The 20,650-nt window shown below is 36.4% G+C and overlaps 1 protein-coding gene across 4 annotated transcripts in view; it reads left to right on the top strand.

Moving 5' to 3' along the window:
* FLVCR1 (FLVCR choline and heme transporter 1) overlaps positions 1-20,650 on the top strand; it is a 42,372-nt gene that overhangs the window by 8,954 nt on the left and 12,768 nt on the right. For 2 of the 4 annotated variants that reach the window (XM_063114167.1, XM_063114166.1), the window contains exons 3-8: positions 1,941-2,081; positions 7,411-7,478; positions 8,551-8,654; positions 13,036-13,146; positions 13,629-13,734; positions 13,957-14,068. In XM_063114167.1, coding sequence (XP_062970237.1) covers positions 1,941-2,081; positions 7,411-7,478; positions 8,551-8,654; positions 13,036-13,146; positions 13,629-13,734; positions 13,957-14,068 — 642 coding nt within the window. Of the gene's footprint in view, positions 1-1,940; positions 2,082-7,410; positions 7,479-8,550; positions 8,655-13,035; positions 13,147-13,628; positions 13,735-13,956; positions 14,069-18,953; positions 19,147-20,650 lie in introns of those variants that run through there. The other 2 variants (XM_063114168.1, XM_063114169.1) reach the window with 2 other exon arrangements.

Here is a 20,650-nt window from a genome sequence, read left to right as displayed (position 1 = left end):
TCAGAGTTAGGCCATTTAGACTTATTTTCCTATAGTAAATAAAAACCTAAGTAAAAGACTTAAGACTCACAAAATACCTGTGACTACCTTGTAAGCATAGTTTTTACATTCTGAAACTTGGTTTTACAACTGTTTGAGTTCTGTATTGCCAATGTTAATGAAAAGAGATGTCTCCTATTTAACTAGGGTACAAGGACACTTTCAGGAAAGGATGACAGACATCCTAACACAGCAAAGATCAGATAGGGGTGAAAGGAGGAGGAAGATTTAGACGTTTGATGTCTACCAGACCTCCAATGCAAGGGTATCAAAAAGTAAATATTTATGAGTTGTATCTCCTCTTAAATGAGTTGTGAGATCTGTGAAAATAGAAGTATGTTTTAGTTTGATAAGTTTTAGTTATATCACAATTAATGTTTTGGTCAGCAAAGAACTTTAATTTTTTTATTTTTAGCAGCAAGCAGGAGAATTAGAGAATTACAGTATTTCGTGGAGGTTTTAAGGGTCATTTCTTCCTTTCCCAGTGAATCTCAAACCTGGCTGACTGTTGATAGCATTTGGGGAGTTTTGTGTTTAATACAGATTTTCAGGTTTCATCCTGTAAGGTCTGATTCATTGAGACTTGGGTAGAATCTCAAAATCTGTAACCCACTTTCAAACTACCAAACTACCTGGAAGAAAGTATATCCAATATAACCAAAAAAAAAAAAAGAGAGAGAGAGAGAGAGAGTGAGAGAAAGAAAAAGAAATCCTAATTTTCCAGAAAATATTACTTTTTTCCTTATCTATTTACCTTTTTCCTTTTGCATGTACTCTATTTCACTGGTTCCAAGGTATACTTTTGTGTGTGTGTGTGTGTGAAGTCTCTGAATTTGACATGTGTTTAACAATCAATGGCATCTAACATTTGTGGTAATTGAGACATGGTTATGTGAAAACCTTCTATTGATACCTGGCAAGATCATTGAGTGCAAGCATCAGAGTATTGTATAGTCAATGAAATACAACATTTTCCTTCTATTGTAGTTCAAACCTTTGAGTCAGTATAACAACTAGATTTTAATTTCCTTTGAGTCAGTATAACAACTAGATTTTAATTTCTGACCAAATTTTAGTAGTTCAGCTCTTCTATCAGTTAGTCTTGACTTGTCGTTAGTCTAACCCTACAGAAATTTATCCCCAGCCATCTGTTGTGGGAAGTTGGTAGGTCCTTCCCTACCCAGCAAAAGGGTGGACTCTAGATGGGTGTCTGAGAAGGCTGTGAAATCTCTAACTGGAAATAGACAGTGCTAAAACTTACAGTACCAGATACCATAGTCCACTTTTATGTCTCTTAGCTCTACCCCTGTATTTTCCACATGCAGCTTGAGTGAGTCAGCGAGAAAGACCTAGCTCTTCTCCCATGAATTCACCCAGACGTTTTCAGTCCCAGCAGTGTACTTGGATCATGTGATAAACTTCATGTCAAATTTCAGAAGAAGATAGTTACTAACTCAAGACAGTCCTCTAAAAGTTCAATGGTATATTGGCTTACTTGTATCTGATGTTTACCTCTAATTGTAAATTGGACTGATTTTGATAATTGTTGAATACTTGATATAGTAAAAATTAATCTGGCTTAACTAAAAATGGAGTAGTCAACTGGCAAGGTTGTGGCATGTTATTGATAGTTTTGCAGTTCAGTTATGTGAATTGGCCAAATCTCTGAGTTTCAGTCAGTTTCAGAGGACTGAGATGATAGTCTCAAGCTATTCCTCCCTTAGAAATCAGTGAAGATGAAAAACCTCACCATAAAAGATGTTCACTACCTCCTTAAACTTAAACTGGATTCTGTCTGCTCACCAAGAAAGATACATACAATTAATTGTATTTTATAATATACATAACAATCTATTCCATATGTATTAATTATATGTAATCCTTTTCATGTATGTTTCCAGCATTCAAAGAAAAACCTCAGTATCCACCAAGTCAGTCTCGAGCAGCTCTTCAAGACAGTCCCCCTGCAGAGTACTCCTATAAGACATCAATAAGGAACCTGTTCAGAAACATTCCCTTTATCCTTCTGTTGATCAGTTATGGTAAGTGGTTTTCTTGTATTTCTTTTCATGTCTGTATAAACCTTTGAACATTGTGGATTCTTTTTATTTCACCTAGTGGTTTGAACTTTAATGAGACTGAGTTGTTAACACAATAAAAATAACCATAGCCCTAGTCATGAACTTAAATTTTGCACTAAAATCAAAAAAATACAAGATGGATCTTCTTACATGTTTTCAAAATTAAAAAAAAATAAAATAATAGATCTCAAACATAAAAGCATTGTCTTCTTTTGTGAGTTCTCAGAGTATTTTAGGTCATTTATGAACTGTTGTTCTGACTACTTTAAGCATGTGGGAAATGCTATGAATGATTTCATTTTTTGACCCTGTGCAAACTGGCATCTATTTTGACTACTCAGTAAAACTAGACATTAAGGAGGTCACTTTAACCAGTTCTAACTTTAAAAAAAAAATTCTCATTCTCCTAGTTCTTTCAGAATAGTTGATAAATATTCATCTTAACACTGTAGCTTTGACTGTAGGCACCAACACACTTGGTTTTCTTGAGAGTTTTCTGATGGTTTGTTCTCTGTTTCTTGTATTAACACCATTTATATTAGCCACCAGCACTCCTTATTTCTGTCTTACCTACCTTCAGAAGTCACTCACCACTATTCTCTTCTTTACATTTTTTGAAGAGTGCACACCCTATTATATAAACATTTTACAAATTATAACAGATAATGCCCTAACCTGAACACTTAGCATTTTACCAGGATTAGTTCCTTTTTTTTTTCTCAGTGGGAATTTAATTAATCACAGAAGTAGAACATTTAATCTAACAAACTCCTGTGTACCATCCATTATGTACACATCACCCAGCTTTAACAATTATCGACATTTTGATGTTCTTGCATTATCTGTTTCCCCTACATTTTTCCTGGAATATTTTAAAGCAAATCTCAGATGTTAAATACTTTAGCATGCCATACTTAATTTTGCTGGTTACCTCACTGTTTAGGTTAAACCTGAAATTTATAACTAGAAAGTAGAGAAAATCAGTGGCTCACTATTTTCTATTAGAACAAATTAATTTCTTCAGCATATCATTTAAGGTGGCTTTTTTCTTAACCACTCTTTTATCTCTCACTGTTTCCCAATACAAAACGTGTAACCAACCCCCTATCACAGACAGACAGACAGAAAGACAGACACACACACACACACACACACACACACACACACACAGACATACCTCCATGTGAAATATACACCATTAATTCTAGTCTCTGTAATTTTGTGCCATTATTTCTTTAACCTGAAGTGTGCTCTTTTGTTCCTTAAGCAATCCTACAAGAGCTAGCTTTATGTTTACCTCACTTATTGTTCATTTTGTTTTTCATTCTTTTATTTGTTTATTCCATTGATAGCTGTCATATACCAACTAAGTATATAATAGTGCTCTAGATGCTGTGTGGGCTAGAAAGAAGCATGATATATACTTTCTGCCCTTAAGTAATTTATCATCCAATTGGGGAGATAATATAAACATCTGAAAAGTAAGAAACAGTGAAGGATGTACTTATCAAAAAGGTAACAACACAAGAGAAGTTGTGTGGCCAGTGCAGGATAGGTGAAGGGAAGGGCCGTGGACGGCAGGCAGAGCATCACAGAAGGCGGGCTTGGAGAATGGGGTGGATTTGGATAGACATGGGAAGAGGGTAGTGGCATGAGCAGGAGTCTTGGTTCCTACTCTGAATACTTGGATCTCTATGGAGTTTTTATGTCTTTGATATCATAGAACTCAGTACTTACTTGAATATACATAAATGACTAGGTTAAAATGTGTTTAGTTGTTTGGCATTTATAAAGGGTTTTCATACATACTATTTTATTTAACTGTCCAAACCTTTTTCAGTAGAAAGATTATTATTATTTCTATTTTATAAATAAAGAAATTGAGTTCTTTTTTCTTAATTTTGAATTTTATTTATTTGTACAAATAGATAAGACATGCCTATAGTACCAAATTTGAAAGGTGTTGTGGGTGTACAATGAAAGTTAGTGTCCCCCCAGATTTGTCCCCAGGTCATCCAGTTTCACTCCCCAGAGGCAATCACTGTTATCATCTGAAGCTTATTTGTAAGGCTGGTATAACCTTGATAATCAAAACCAGACAAGGAGGGCCGAGCCCGTGGCACACTCAGGAGAGTGCAGCGCTGGGAGCGCAGCAACGCTCCCGCTGTGGGTTCGGATCCTGTATTGGAGTGGCCGGTGCCCTCACTGGCTGAGTGCCAGTCACGAAAAAGACAAAAAAAAAAAAAAAAACCGGCCAGGATAAGAGAAAAATCATAGGTTAATTTTACTTGTGAACCTAGATGTAAAAATCCAAAATAAAATATTGGCAAACCTAACCCAATAATTTATATTGGGTTAGGTTTGATACTACATCCTGACTGCATTTGATTTATCTCAGGAATGAGAAATTACTCAGTATTGGAAATTTATGAATATAATTTACCAAAGTAATGAATCAAAGAGGGAAATCAACCCAATAACTGAGGAAAAAGCATTTGAAAGAATGCAGTACACATGGATTGAGACTCTTAGCAAACTGAAGAAAACTGAACTTTCTGAGCCTGATAAAGTTTATCTATGAAAACCCTATAGCAAACATCTCACTAAAGGCAGAATCTTAGACCCATTCCCCTTCAGAATCAATGATCAGCATCCCTTAAGATAAGGATGCCTGTTGTCACCACTTCTACTCATCTTCCAACTGGAAGTCCTGGCTGGCTCAGTAATACAAGAAAAAGAAATAAAAGGTATATGAAACAAATATAAAAGATGTTATTATTCACGGATAATACGGTTATGTATATCAGAAGTCAGCAGACTATGGCTCACAGGCCAAACCTGGCCATTGTCTGTTTTTATAAATAAAGTTTTTTTTGTTTATTTATTGTCTGTAGCTGCTTTTGAACTACAAGGGCAGAGTTGAGTAGTTGCATCAGAGACTATGTGACCTGCAAAGCTAAAAATATTTACTATCTGGCCTTTTACAGAAAATGTTTGCTGACCCCTTGTCTATTAAAATAATGCAAGAAAACCTAGAGACAGTTATGAAAATTAATGAGTTCCGTGAGATTATTAGGTATCTAACAGTGTTAAAATATCAATTGCATTCCTATGTATTTGTGGGAATTGCATTCCTGTGACAAAATGTTTTTTATAATAGCAACCAGACCTATAAGATATCTTGGAATAAATCTACCAAAAGAACTTAACAGAGAAAATTATAAAACATTGAAAGGCATGAAAGAAGACCTAACTAATTTTTTTTGTTTGTTTGTTTTTTAAAGATGACCAGTAGGGGGTCTTAACCCTTGACTTGGTGTTATCAGCACCATGCTCTCCCAAGCGAGCTAACCAGCCATCCCTATATAGGGATCCAAACCTGTGGCCTTGGTGTTATCAGCACCACACTCTCCCAAGTGAGCCAGGGGCCAGCCCTCTAAATAATTTAAATAGAGGGATAGACCACATTTACAAAAGAATCAAAATTATAGTGATGCCAGTTAACCTTATAGGACCACTGTATTAACAGATGCCATTTGTAGATTTGAAAAGGCCAGACACCGGTACTGCTTAGGAAATTAAACAAAGTTTACTTGTTGAAGGAATTATGAAGAAGGAGTTGAGAAACACTGTGGAAGGTTCAGTAATGTTCTTAGTTTGGAGGAGGTTTCTTGACCTCAAATTCTTCACCAAAGAGGTGCAGAGTTAGGGATCATATGTTTGAGTGAGGGCCACATCACACCTTTTAGATGCACACCTGTCCCCCTCCATGCCTAGTATCATACATAAGTTTGGACCATTCCTGCACGTGGGGTGGTCTGGATGAGGAATAACACTCCTAAAAAAGAAAAAAGGCAAGACCTCCTCTATGAGAGAATGTCTGCAGTGCATATAACTAACAAAGGATTACTATTCACAATAAAAAAAAAAAAAAAAACTCCTACAAATCAATAAGAAAAGAGCAAATAACACAGGGGAACAAGAAGGTGTTTATGTGTGTGTATTGTTCATATGTGATGCTAAATTTTTCTAGTAACCAAGAAAATGCAAATCAAAACCAGAGTAAGATACAATAGCAGATGCATTCAAATTGGCAAAAAATAAATAATTCAGAATCTGGTGAAAACAAATTTGTTAAGGATAAGGAGCAATAGGATCTATGCTCATAGTATAAATGAATACAGCCACTTTGAAGATCAATTTGGCTATATCCAGAAAGTAGAAATTCTACTCTTAGATATATACTTTAAAAAACCCTTGTAGGTCAGAACAAAAACATAATATTCATTGCAAAGTTGTCTTAAATAGTAAAAGACTGGAAGAAACCTTAAGTGTCTATTGACAGAACAAGAGATAATTAAATTGAAGTATATTCACACAGTGAAATAGTATACAATAGAGAAAACTAATGAACTAGAACAAAAAGTATCAACATGAATAAATCCTAGAACTATAGTGTTGAGTGATAAGAGCAAGTCGTAGATGGATACAAATATGTTGTTTATATGAAGTTTAAATACATGCAGATTAATTCAAATTGTTTATGGTTATGGTAATGTATAAAATGATAAACACCAAGATCAAGATAGGGGTTACCTTTGGGAAAGAAGAGAGAAAAAAGGATTGGGAAAAGTCTGAAAAATGAATCTGAAGCAAAGATGGCAAAATGTTAATGTTTGACAAATCTGGATGAGTATGGGTATTTGTTATTTTATTCTCTATACTATTTTGTATGCTTGAATATTAAATAATAGATAGAAATGATAAACTTAGGTAAGAGGTTTACTTAAATTCATATAGTACATGCAAGGAAACACCAGGGTTCAAACCTAGTTATATAATTCCTGATAACCAGCTCTTTTTTTCTCTTTTAAAGTATCCTTTAATATTGTCTTATGAATTGCCTTGTGGGTCTTGACAGGGGTTAGATCTCTGAAGCAGGGGTTCTGTTACGCCTTTAACATTCATTGGTGTAGTACATTATAGGTGCTCAGTAAGCAATCCATTGCTAGATTGGTTGCCATATACAGTGTCATATGTGGGGATATGATTTGTGTTCAGTATATCTGAATCTAAATAATAATAGTGTTATGACGTTTCTATTATATCTCTGTAAATGTAGGTGTTAAATTGATCAGTCCACATTCTGAAAGGGAATGGCAATAGTTTTTAATTTTCTTTCTCAATTATGTGAGAAATATGTTATATTTTCACAGTTGTCACATAGTATTCCAAGTCACTTCATTAACTGGAAAATGATGGATTTATAATTTTCTCTTTATTATTGTAGGTATCATGACTGGAGCATTTTATTCAGTCTCAACACTATTAAATCAAATGATATTGCATTATTATGAGGTAAGCTTCTGCTTATATCATGCTGCATGCCTGGCCAAGAATTTTTCTTTAGCAGTATAATTCCTGTTAGCACGATTATAAGGTTAATGATTATGACCTTGTCGCTATAAAATATTTACATTTGTTTTCATTGCGAATACATTTGTTAAAAAATTTTTCAACAGATTTTGTTTAAACATCTAATTGGCTTTTATTAGCTCACGAATCAGGCAGCATCCCATCTAAAGATTTAGAAAGGAGCTTTGATGAGCTGAGCAGAAGAGGTGGGCGGGTTTTATAGACAGAAAATAGCTGAGGAAAGGAACAAAAAGCAGATAGGTTGTTACAGAGTTACTTTCCTTATAAGATTAAAACAGAAGGGAGTAGGCGCCTTCTGATTGGTTGCTGTGAATCTCCTTTTTTTTTTTGGAAAGCTGGCCCGTTTTAAAGTTGTTTGATTATGTGGCAACTGTCATGAGTGACTCAATTCTGGCTTGGTCTGATCTGTTGGTCCTAGTGCAGAAACGAAGTCCCAAACAATGGTCTCCTTTAAATTTTATTTATAACACATTGATCCAGTTTATAAAATTCACAACATGGAAAGCAGAAGTTATCACTGTGACAGTACCTAAGTTTTGTTGTTGTTGTTTTTTTAAAAGAAATGTGATTGGTTATATGGAAAACAACAAAAAAAATTTTTTTAAGGGAAATCAGCATAAAGTAGCAAGTATCAAGTTCTAACCGACCCCTCTTTGCCTTTTAAAGGAGAAAGCATTTGTAGTATGTAAAAGCTACAGTGTTAACCTCCTTTTCAAACTTCTGTAAGTTACTTAAGAATCCTAACAAAAATCATTGTACTTCTTACCATAGAGAACCGTGGAAATTTTTCCTTTTTTTCTTTCTTGCATTATTTTAGGCATTTTTCCTGGTTTTAAAATAGAATGCCCTTTGTGTATTGTTACCTGCTCTTCCCACGCCCCATTCCTCAACACAAGTACATCCTATTGTGTGCTTAATTTTATCTGATTATTTCCATTGACTATGAAAAAGTATGGGAATGAGAAGGATAACTTCTTATGCAAATTGTTTTCAGGGAGAAGAAGTGAATGCTGGAAGGATTGGGCTGACACTGGTAGTAGCTGGAATGGTGGGCTCTGTTCTCTGTGGTTTATGGCTGGATTATACCAAAACGTACAAGTAAGTGAGAGTAGATACGTGTGTGGTGTACAGCCAAAGGTATTTTGATTTTAAGGAAAACTTTGTTTTTATTTTAAGGAATTTAAAGACTTGTATTCTAAACACTCATAGGTTCCTTTCACTTAGCTAATATTTCAAGTCTGTGTATCATATTATTTTATTGGTCATATTTATTTCAACTTTGTCTTTTTTTTTTTTTTTTTTTTTTAAAGATGACCGGTAAGGGGATCTTAACCCTTGACTTGGTGTTGTCAGCACCACACTCAGCCAGTGAGCTAACCGGCCATCCCTATATAGGATCCGAACCCGCGGCCTTGGTGTTATCAGCACCACGCTCTCCCGAGTGAGCCACGGGCTGGCCCTTTTATTTCAACTTTGACAAGTTGGGTACCATATGAACCTTCTTTCCCTCTAACAATACTCATATGTACTGCTTCAGAAGGGATCATTTCTATTCTATGAAGAACAGAATAAAAAATGTTTTCTCAGAAACATTTTGTGGGAAACATTTCAGTTTTGGCAAACTTTTTCTTTTCTTATGTTGTGGGCTTTAAAACAAACAAAAGTTATTTTTTCCTATCAAAAAATTATTGTTGAGGGCTCTCCCAAGCCAGGGTGGTGGGGGGCTGAGGGCCTCAGCCACGCCCCCCAACACCCACAGCTAGCCCAGTGGCAACCATCAAGCCACCGCAGGAAGCACCCGGGGTCTCCCAAGTTGGGGTGGTGGGGGACCTTGGGCCTCAGCCACACCCCCCAACACCCACAGCCAGCCCAGTGGCAACCATCGAGCCACTGCAGGAAGCACCCGGGGTCTCCCAAGTTGGGGTGGTGGAGGACGTTGGGCCTCAGCCACGCCCCCTGATATGTGTAACCAGCCCAGTGATGACCACCAAGCTGCAGCAAGAAGGGCCCCAGGTTCCCGAGCTGGGGGGCGAGGGCTTTTGTCACACCCCCTGGCATCTGCACCCAGCCCGGGAATGGCCAAGCCACCACTGGAAGCCCCCCGGTCTCCTCTGTGGGAATAAGGGGGGGTGCCACAGGCCTCAATCCCACCATTCCTCCTTCCTCCTTCTTCCATCCCATTTTCTTCTCCTTTCCTCTCTCTCCCTCCCTCCAAACTGCTCTGCAACAACATCCTAGAATGTAAAAGATAATAAAATTACATTTTCTTTAAAAAAAAAAAAATTATTGTTGAGCATAAAAAAATTTTTTTTTTTTTTTTGTTAAAAACTTTTTGGCTAAAATGCCCCCAAACTGTACCACTTAACTATAATATAATGCATAAAATGAAAATGCTGTGTTAATTGTTCATCTATATGGAACCAACAAAATGCTAATAAAAAAGAAAAGTGAGTGATACCAACTGGGAGGCTTGAGAAGGGGGTTTCAGAGGCAGCATCTTTAGCTCTGGGTCTTAAAAGAATAGCCACGTTTTTTAATAGGCCCAAACCTCCCCATCTGCTAGGAGAAATGAATGAATGGTACTAGGAATGAATAAATGGATGGAATGAAATAAACTGAATGAATGAAATATAGAACTTTGTCTTTTGCACCTTTCAAGGCCCAAGACACATTTGATACTATTATTCTAAACCCTTCCAAAAGTTTCTCCAGTCTTAAAATTCTCCAAGATAGTTCTCCCACAATTTAAGACAATACTCGCTGTGGCTTCATTATTATGAAATGATAGCTTAGAGTGAAACCCATTCAATTTGTAGATGAAAGGAGCATATGTAAAGGATTAAATTTCTTAATCTTATAAATAATATATATGCACTATATAAGTTATTATAAATGCGTAATCATCTATTATATATTTAGAAAACTTGATAGTCATAGAAATGTGTTATTACTCTGGCTTCTCAGAGTACTAGCCAGAATAATCAGCCAAGAGAAAGAAATAAAGGGCATACAGATTGGAGAGGACGAAGTCACACTGTCCTTGTTTCCTGACAACATGATCTTATATATAGAAATATTTATAGACTCTACCAAAAAACTCTTACAGCTGATTAACAATTTCAGTAATGTTGCTGGATACAAAATCAACACCCAAAAATCAATAGCATTTTTATACCCCAATAACAAACTAGCAGAAATTGAAATCAGGAAAGCAAGCCCATTTGTAACAGTTGACACACACACACACAAAAAATACCTAGGTATCAATTTAACCAAAGAGGTGAAAGATCTCTACAATGAGAACTACAAAACATAACTGAAAGAAATTAAAGACATAAAAAGGCGGAAAGACATACCATGCTGTTGGATGGGAAGAGTTAGCATCATGAAAATGTCCATTCTGCCCAAAGCAATCTACAGATTCAACACAGTCGCCATCAAAATATGAATGACATTCTTCACAGAAATAGAAAAAGCAACCCTAAATTCATATGCAACAACAAAAGACCCTGAATAGCCAAAGCAGTCCTGAGCAAAAACAAAAAAAAGCTGGAGGCATAATACTACCTGACTTCAAATTATATTACAAAGTGATTGTAACCAAAACAGTGTGGTACTGGCATAAAAACTGACACTTGGATTAATGGAACAGAATAGAAAACCTCGGAATCAACCCACATACTGATCTTTGACAAAGGTAGCAAGAACATACATTGGGGAAAAGACTGCCTCTTCAATAAATGGTGCTGGGAAAATTGGACATCCATATGCAGAAAAAATGAAACTGGACCTGTACCTCTCACCATATACCAAAATCAGCTCAAAATGGATTACAGGCTTAAATATGAGACCTGAAACCGTAAATTTACTAAAGGAAAACATAGTAGGACTGGGCAAAAACTTTATGAATAAGACCCCAAAAGCACAAGCAACAAAAGGAAAAACAAATGGGATTATATCAAACTAAAAAGCTCCTGCACAGCAAAGGAAACAATCAACAGAGCAGAAAGACAACCTACGGAATGGAAGAAAATATTTGCAAACTATACATCTGACAAGGTATTAATATCCAGAATATACAAAGAACTCAAACAACTGCACAGTAAAAAAACAAATAATCCAATTAAAAAATGGGCAAAGGAGATGAATACTTTTCAAAGGAAGACATACCCATGGCCATCAAGTACATGAAAAAATGTTCAGAATCACTAGTCATTAGAGAAGTGCAAATCAAAACCACATTGAGATATCATCTCACCCTAGTTAGACTGGCTATTATTAAAAAGACCCAGAATAACAAATGCTGGTGAGGATCCAGGGAAAGGAGAACTCTTCTACACTGTTGGTGGGACTGTAAATTAGTATAGCCATTATGGAAAATAGTATGGAGGTTTCTCAAACAACTACAGATAGAGCTACCATATGATCCATCAATCCCACTACCGGATATATATCCAAAGGAAAGGAAGTCATCATGTTGAAGGGATACCTGACTCCCATGTTCATTGCAACTCTATTTACGGTAGCCAAAGTATGGACCAACCTAAGTGTCCATTGGCAGGTAACTGGATAAAGAAAATGTGGTATATATACATGGTGGAATACTACTCAGCCATAGGAAAGAATGAAATTCTGCCATTTGCAGCAATATGGACAAGTCTGGAGAAAATTATGTTAAGTGAACCAAGCCAGACAAAAACAGAAATACCACATGTTCTCACTCATAACTGGCTCCTAGAAAGGAAGGAAGGAAAGAAAGAAAAAGAAGGAGAGCACAAACCTAAGGATACTAGAGATGGAGGAAGGGAGGGGAGGGGGTTTGGGAAGTGATAGGTCCGGTAAAGGGAAAAAAGAAAAAAAAATGTTATTACCCTGGCTTCTCAGTGTAACTGTCAATCGTTCACTGAACTCTTGTTGTGTGCATTCCTCTTAGCTAGGACTTGGCAAGCAATATGTGATCCCTGTCCATAAGACATTTGTGGTCTAAATGGGGAAAATAAGGCATTCACATATGGAAAGTTCAATAATATTTCAAACTAAAATAGGTTTGTCATAAGTTTAATAGAAGTCAAGTGCCGATTATGTAGAGAGTAAATGATAAGAGACTTTGGAAGAAAGAGAATCTTCAAAGTTGCAGTGGTTTGTGAAGACATTTGGAAGAGATGAAGTTTGATCTGAATCTTGAAATATGAACAGGGAACTATCCCATTTGGTGGCATAAAAATGATTTTATCCATGAATATCCCTTCTCCTTTGAGTATTGAATATAGTGTGGGTTTTGTTGTCTGCTGCTATTGAATCTTAAATTTAAGCTTTAAAATCCATGCTTTGGTAGATACATTTTCCATAGTCAAGAAGAAGGGGTAGATTTTGAAAAACAAAGATTTATTACTGTACAGATAGAGTAATGGTTAGCCACATGATTTCTATGTGCCTAGGAGAATCAAACAAAATACTAACAATTTTGTTTTTCCTTTAGACAGACCACTCTGATCGTTTACATTTTGTCTTTTATTGGAATGGTTATATTTACATTCACGTTGAACCTTGGGTACATTATTATCGTGTTTGTTACTGGAGGAGTGCTTGGGTAAATATGATATGTGTGTAGGGGGAATGATAGCATGCTATTATAATTCTGAAGTGTTACTCTGTTTTTTAATTTTTCAAGTTCATCAAAAGTTTCTTTAATATTTTAAATTTTAAAGAATCCACTCTGTATATAAATGTGTAATTCTTAAGAACTACAAAAATATGTTTAAAATTGTTTTCTGGTTAAAAATGGGTGAACCTTACTTAATCCAAGTAACTTTACTTGGTTTACAAAGACAATTGGCTTGGAAAACGAGAAGTAAATTTTTCTCAAGATAAAACTTAGGAATTATTTTGCTTCCCTGTTCTTGTGACCCTGGGCTGATTAGTCACTAGTAATAGTTCCTTGCTTTTACATAGCAACTTTAAAATATTAACTTGTTTGATCATTAGAATAGACCTGAGAGGTAGAATGATTGTATCAATATGTGGTATTGTCCTTTGATAATTCTTTCTATAATTCTGGATTTATTCTCCTAGTTTTTTCATGACTGGTTATCTCCCCTTGGGTTTTGAATTTGCTGTTGAAATTACCTACCCTGAATCTGAAGGCACTTCATCTGGTCTTCTTAATGCTTCTGCACAGGTAAACCTCTGATTTCTTTTAAGCCTGAGATGATTATTTTACCAAACATTCTAATGAGTAATGAGTTTGACCATGGTTTTTGTTTTAACAGTTCCATTTTTCAATAAATATTTCCAGAAGCCAAATTATACAAGCAAAATTAATTAAGAAAAGTTCTGGGGAAAACTTTGTACTTGTTTTAAAGAAGCAAACATAAAAATTATTCCTCTTATTTCATTTTAGATATTTGGAATTTTGTTCACATTGGCTCAAGGGAAGCTCACATCAGACTATGACCCTAGGGTTGGGAACATTTTCCTCTGTGTTTGGATGTTAATAGGCATCATTTTAACAGGTAAATTAGGGCATTTTCCTGTCGAAAGTGCTTATGTCATGTTGTCTTTATATTTAATTTTCACGTATGTTGCTTTTTAATGGCTTGGCAGAATGCAAGGAGAAAAAAATGAGGTAAAAAGCAGAACACTGTTTTCTTCTAAGGATATATATCTGTTAATTCATTTTGCAGGTTTCAAATTCAGTACAATCATTCTACATAGAAAGCAAAACCATTGTAACAAGAGTAATGGAGACCTGGAGTTGGGTGGACCTGGCCTCACATTCTAATTCTGCTGCTCACTAGCCATGTGACTTTAGACAAGTTACTGAACCTCTCAAATGCTCATTTCCTCCTTTACACAATAGGATATTAAAAACCTGCTTTATAGGGTTACTGTGAGAATTAACTTAGTTCATGAAAAGCCTCTAGTATAGTGTCTGGCACCTAGGATGTACCTAGTACATGTCAGCTATTGTTATAATATGGTAGAGGTGGTAAGAAGTCAAATGGTGGTGCTGGAAATAGCTGTGGAACGGTTAGCTAGTTCTTACACTTCTTAGGTGTAGTCAGAATCGACCTGGGCAGGAGAGAGAGTAGTGCCCAATCTCCAGAGAAAGAAAATGTGCGAAAACTCTTATCCATAATTTGTCCCATGCACACGGGTGTAACAATGGATTTGGAAGCAAGACTTAACATTCAGTGGTTTTTCCAAGCCCATGCTTCCTTCTGCTGTCATTTCACTTTGTGAATTTCTTTCTGCATCCCTTTACCAACGTGAGAGACAGAAACTATGGACACTTAAGGAGGGACTGTTTATTTGATCTGGTTATAACTTAATTCAAGGATAGAATTTATGAGAAAGATGCCTGAATCAAAGCTTCTTCTTATGTTTGTTGAATACCAGATCATTCTTTTTGAAACTTTCAATATGAAATCTTAGAAGTGATAAACATTTATTTTGGACATTCGTTCATTATGCTCAAAGAAAGTGAATGTACCATTTCCTCAAAGAAAAACATCTTATCCCAAGGGAGTTTTTCCCCCTATTTTCTTCAGTTAGTGAAATAAAACATACAAAACTAAAATATATAACACATTGACTGCTTTACCTACTGATCTTTCATAAGAAATTCCGTGTTGGCTCCTAATTTCCAAGCAAGTACTGTCTGTCTGTCACGTGGAATGTTGTTGCTGCTCCAGCAAAGGGAGCTCTTTCACACTCCCTATTCACGTCGTCGTTACATGAGATTTCATGAATGTTAATTCAAGCAAATCAGGTCTAGGAAATCGATTAAGAAGAGAAAAAGATCTTTAAAGTTAGTTTTACTTTGATGCCTTTACCATCTAAAAGTGCTAATTAATTTCTCTCATATGTTGAGTATTTTAGCAGAGAGAGCTAAGTGAGTTTTTCTAGACTGTTGGTATCAGTAATGGAGCAGAATAATAAGAGGCACTGTGGATTTCAAAGGAAACATTAGACTTCCAGTTTCTGGTCCAGCATGTAAGAAACTTGGACTTGCCATTCCAAATTAACAACAAGTAAAAACCTGAACAAACTGAAAAATCAGCAACTCTTGTTAGGTTTGTAAGAGAAGTGAGGTCACAGGGCAAACAACTGCCTCCAAAATCGGAGATAACAAGAGGAGAGTACAGAGAATCACAACTTACTGGAACAGAAACACAGGTGCTGAATGAAACTTCTGTGGGAACCTGAACTGTAATTGATAAATTGCCAGAGGCTCATTGTGAACAACTCTGAGAAATAAAACTCCAGGGAGACCCAGTCATGAGGCCCTCACACTTTTGTGAATTTTACCTCCTGTTTCTGTCAGGAGGGGAAAAGGAGCCATTTTGAAATACACCAGAACATTCTGTTCTCCTTGACAAGGTTTACCCTCAGGAGAAACTATTTTTCCAGTGTCTAATCTGCTGGGGATTTATTAGAGCTTAACTGACCTGGGAGAATGGAAATACCCAACTGCAGCCCCTCTAACCATTCTGTCCACCTGAGGAGGGGGCAGGACTGAGAAGCACATGTGTAGTTCATACTCTACAGGCACAGGATCACCAAAAGTTATGATCTTAGGACTGTACAGTGCTTCCCCTCTCCCCATACCTTACCACCACATTACTAAAGGCCTATTTAGAGCAGTTTCTTTTGCCTGGTGCATCATGTCTGTCTGTCAAGAAAAAAGTATAAGACATATGAAAAGCCAAAAAAAAAAAAAAATACAGTTTGAAGAGACAGAGCAAACATCAGAAGCAGACATGACAAGGGTGCTGGAGTTAGACTGGGAATGTAAAACAACTATGGTTTATATGCTAAGGACTTTATTGGATAAAATAGACAGCTTGCAGGAACAGATGGGCAATGTAAGCAGAGACATGGAAATTCTAAGAACAAACCAAAAAGAAATGCTACAGATCAAAAACGGTGTAACAAATGAGGAATGCCTTTGATGGGCTCATTAGTAGACTGGACATGGCTGAAGAAAGAATCTGGATTTGAGGATATGTCAATAGAATCTCCAAAACTGAAAAGCAAGGAGAAAAAAGACTTAAAAAACAGAGCAGAATATCCAAGAACTGTGGCACAACTATAAAAGGTGGAACATACATGTAATGGGATTACCAGAAGGAGAAGAAAGAGAAAAAGGGACAGAAGAAATACTTAAGACAAAAGTGACAGAATTTTCCCAAATTATTGTCAGATATCAAACAATATATCCAGGAAGCTCAGAACACAAAACAAGATAAATGCCAAAAAACTACACCTAGGCATATCATATTCAAAACTGCAAAAGATCAAAGATAAAGGGGAAAAAATCCTGAAAGAAGCCAGAGGGAAAAAAATCTTACCTATAGACAAGCATAGGTAAGAATTACATCCAACTTCTTCTCAGAAGCCTCACAGGCAAGAAGAGAATGGAGTGAAATATTTAAAGTGTTGAGAGAAAAAACCCACCAACCCAGAGTGCTATGCTGTGCAAAATTATCCTTCAAAGTGAAGGTGAAATACTTTCTCAGACAAACAAAAATTGAGGAAATTTGTTGTCAGTAGACTTGCCTTGCAAGAAATGTTAAAAGAAGTTCTTTAGAGAGAAGGAAAACCATATAGGCCAGAAACTCAGATTTACATAAAGAAAGGAAGAGCATTGGAGAAGGAATAAGTGAAGGTAGTAGAATAAAAACTTCTTTTTTCAATTCATAATTGATTTAACAGATAACTTCAAATAATAATAGCAAAACTATATTCTCATATATATGTGCTCCTGTGTGCTTATGTATGAGTGAGATGAATGACAGCAGTGACTACAAGAGACAGGTGGGAGGAGTTAGGATTATTTTGATGTTATAAGGTACATTGCCCATGAAGTGTTGTTTGAAAGTGGACTTGGATTAGTTGTAAATGTATATTGCAAACTAGGGCAACCACTAAGAAAAGTAAAAAAGAAACTGATATGCTAAGAAAAGAAAGAAAATGGAATCATACAAAATGCTCAATTAGAGCCATAGAAAGCAGAAAAAGAGTGGAAGACAAAAATAGGAACTACAAAAGGGCAACAAATAGAAAACAGTTGCCAATATGGCAGATGTTAATCCAACTATATCAGTAATCACTTTGAACACCAATGGTCTAAATGTATCACTTAAAAGACAGAGATTCTCAGAGTGGATCGAGAAACAAGACCAAGCTTGTCTACAAGAAACCCACTTTAATATGAACACACAGCCTGGTCAGGATAGTGGCTAGGGTGCTGATGGAAAGACAAGCGGATCATAGCAGATCCTGCACTCCAGCCTCTTGCAACCAGGATTTGGTTTCTGCTTGCCCTGGGCTGAAGTGCCCATGATGGAGTTATCTGAGGAGGAGAAAATCTGTTCTGGGTGAACCCAGGGAGCCCTGGATGTGTGATGGCTGAGGAGTGGGCACCAGGGACCAGATTGAGGTTGGGTTACAAACCAAGCTACTGGATTCTCCTACTTAAGAGCTTTGAGTGCTTAACAGTGAAAAATGCATAATCTGCATTAACGTCTCACAACTTGAAGGCATGACAGTTAAGGAACTCACACGGACGCACATGGAAACGTGTGCACAGAAAAAGCAAATCCATAATTCTTTAAAAATAGGAAGGCATTCCTCGACAAAATGGGTACATTCTGCTCAATTATCAAGTTTGAAAATCTTCAAGAATTAAAAAGATTGTGTCACTGGGGTCCCATCATAGCCCTTGGTGTTAGTTATAGCAATACATTCTATGATGGCCATGATACAACTCTGTGTTGTGGTATTGGCCATTACATACAACTGGAGCAAGTGTGAATTTAATCATGTTGATAAATTGGACTGTCCTGATTCTTTATAATTCCTTCAATGCCATATTTGTTGGTCCTGACTTTGTTCCTCTGTGGTGGAAACCAGAAAATTCTCAGGATAGCATGTTGTCTACAGTATTGTAAAGTCTGCCAAGAATACAAGGCACCACATTCACATCACTGCAGAAAGTGTAACAGATGTGGTTACCAGAATCATGCTTCATTCACACTGTTTCTCCTTTTAGCACCACTGGATTGTATCCATGACTGTTATGATTGTGTACATACAGCTTTACAATCTGCTCTTCTTTGGGTGGAACACAATAAGGATGGATGGATATGAGTGCAGGCTGGAGACATGCCCTTCCAATTGTTCCGCTCAGATTAGCTGCATTTGCTGCTGCCTTGTTTGCCTTGGGATTAGCTTTAGGAACAACCACAGCTGTTGGGATGTTGCTTTTTATCCAGATGAAAATAATTCTCAGAAACAAAACTTATATTGAATCATAGATTGAAGAGAAGGCTAAAGATTGAATTCAATATTAATTCAATATAGACTAGATGACGTCTTTGTTTTTCCTTACAGTACAGGAAGTAGATGGAAGAACTTTAAGCAAGTGTTGATATGGTCAGCGGCTCCTCAAGGAGATGGACTGGAGGGACCAATAAGAGAAGGTTGTCATCAGTACAACTTAACAATAGAACAATTGAAACAAAAAAGAGATAAGAGAGTCAGAAGAGTTTGCTATAGAGTAATGGAAGATTATGGTGGTGCCTGCTGCCCTTTGAATAAAGAAATCAAAACCTTTTTCACAAGCTCTTGCACTGAAGTGCCTTGAATACAGCTACAAAAAGGGGAATTTATTTTAGCCACAGGAGGTTTATGATACTGATTGTATGGAGACAAAATTCTTCATGATTCCTTTATAGAAGGTGTCTCAAGAATAAGAGGATGGTTCCCTAGAAACTGTGGAAAAGTGTCCCTGTGATGCTGAAACAGATCCATCCCCAGATGGTGGCAAAACAAAAATAGTCACAATTAAAATGATATTATTTTTTAAGTCTGCTCCATTATTTGAAAATTGTTCATATTACTAAAGAATTTTGCAATGAGCCTCCTCTGGTTAGGGTGTTCTTTTTCTCAAAGGTGTCCTAGTGCCATGATTTAAATGTTTTTATTACCATTTTGAAATGGAGAAGCCATTCTGCATATGCCTTTTTTTCTTTTATTGTAACAAAGTTGATTGTATATATCTGTGAGGTACAGAGTTGAATATCAACACCCACGTGCAATACGTGATGCTCACATGAGAATAATTATTATATTCAATAATATACACTATCATTTGCTATTTATGACCCTTTACTCATTCCTCCCTACCCCATCCCTTCCCGCTTCTAGTAATCCCAGTTGTTCTTTTGAAAGGTCAGTGTATTATTGGGAATGTTGTATCTTTCTTTCTTTCTTTTATTTATATGTTTATAATTTTAGCTCGCACTTATGAGTGAGAATATGCAGTATTTCTCTTTCTGTGCCTGGCTTATTTCACTTAATATGATTTTCTCTATGTTCATGCATGTTGCTGCAAATGGCAATATTTCATTCTTTTTTATAGCTGCACAATATTCCATTGTGTATATATACCACATTTTCCTTATCCAGTCATCTGATGTTGGACATTTAGGTTGGTTCCAACTCTTGGCTGTAGTGAGTAGAGCTGAGATAAACATGGGGGTGCAGGTATTTCTTTGACATGAAGCTTTCCATTCCTTTGAGTATATACGCAGCAGTGGAATTACTGGATTGTATGACAGTTCAGTCTGAAGTTGTTTAAGGAATCTCCATACCATTTTCCATAATGGCTACACCAATTTACAGTCCCACAAACAGTGTAGGGAGGGTTCCCTTTTCTCCACATCCTTGCCAGCATTTGTTGTTCTCCATCTTTTTTGATGATAGCCAGTGTAACTGGGGTGTGATGGTATCTTAATGTGGTTTTGATTTGCATTTCCCTGATGCTGAGTGATGTTGAGCATTTTTTCTTGTGTCTGTTGGCCATTTGCATATTTTCCTTTGAGAAATGCCTATTCAGTTCCTTTGCCCATTTTTTAATCAGGTTACTTGTTTTTTTACTGTTAAGTTTTTTGAGTTCCTTGTATATTCTGGATATTAATCTTTTGTCAGATGCATAGTTTACACATATTTTCTCTCACTCTGTGAGTTGTCTTTTTACTCTGTTAATTGTTTCTTTTGCTGTGCAGAAGCTTTGTAGTTTGGTATAA

This window comes from Cynocephalus volans, chromosome 11 (genome assembly GCF_027409185.1).
Source record: "Cynocephalus volans isolate mCynVol1 chromosome 11, mCynVol1.pri, whole genome shotgun sequence".
Taxonomy (NCBI): Eukaryota; Metazoa; Chordata; class Mammalia; order Dermoptera; family Cynocephalidae; genus Cynocephalus; species Cynocephalus volans.
This window is presented reverse-complemented; position numbering and strand designations above follow the sequence as displayed.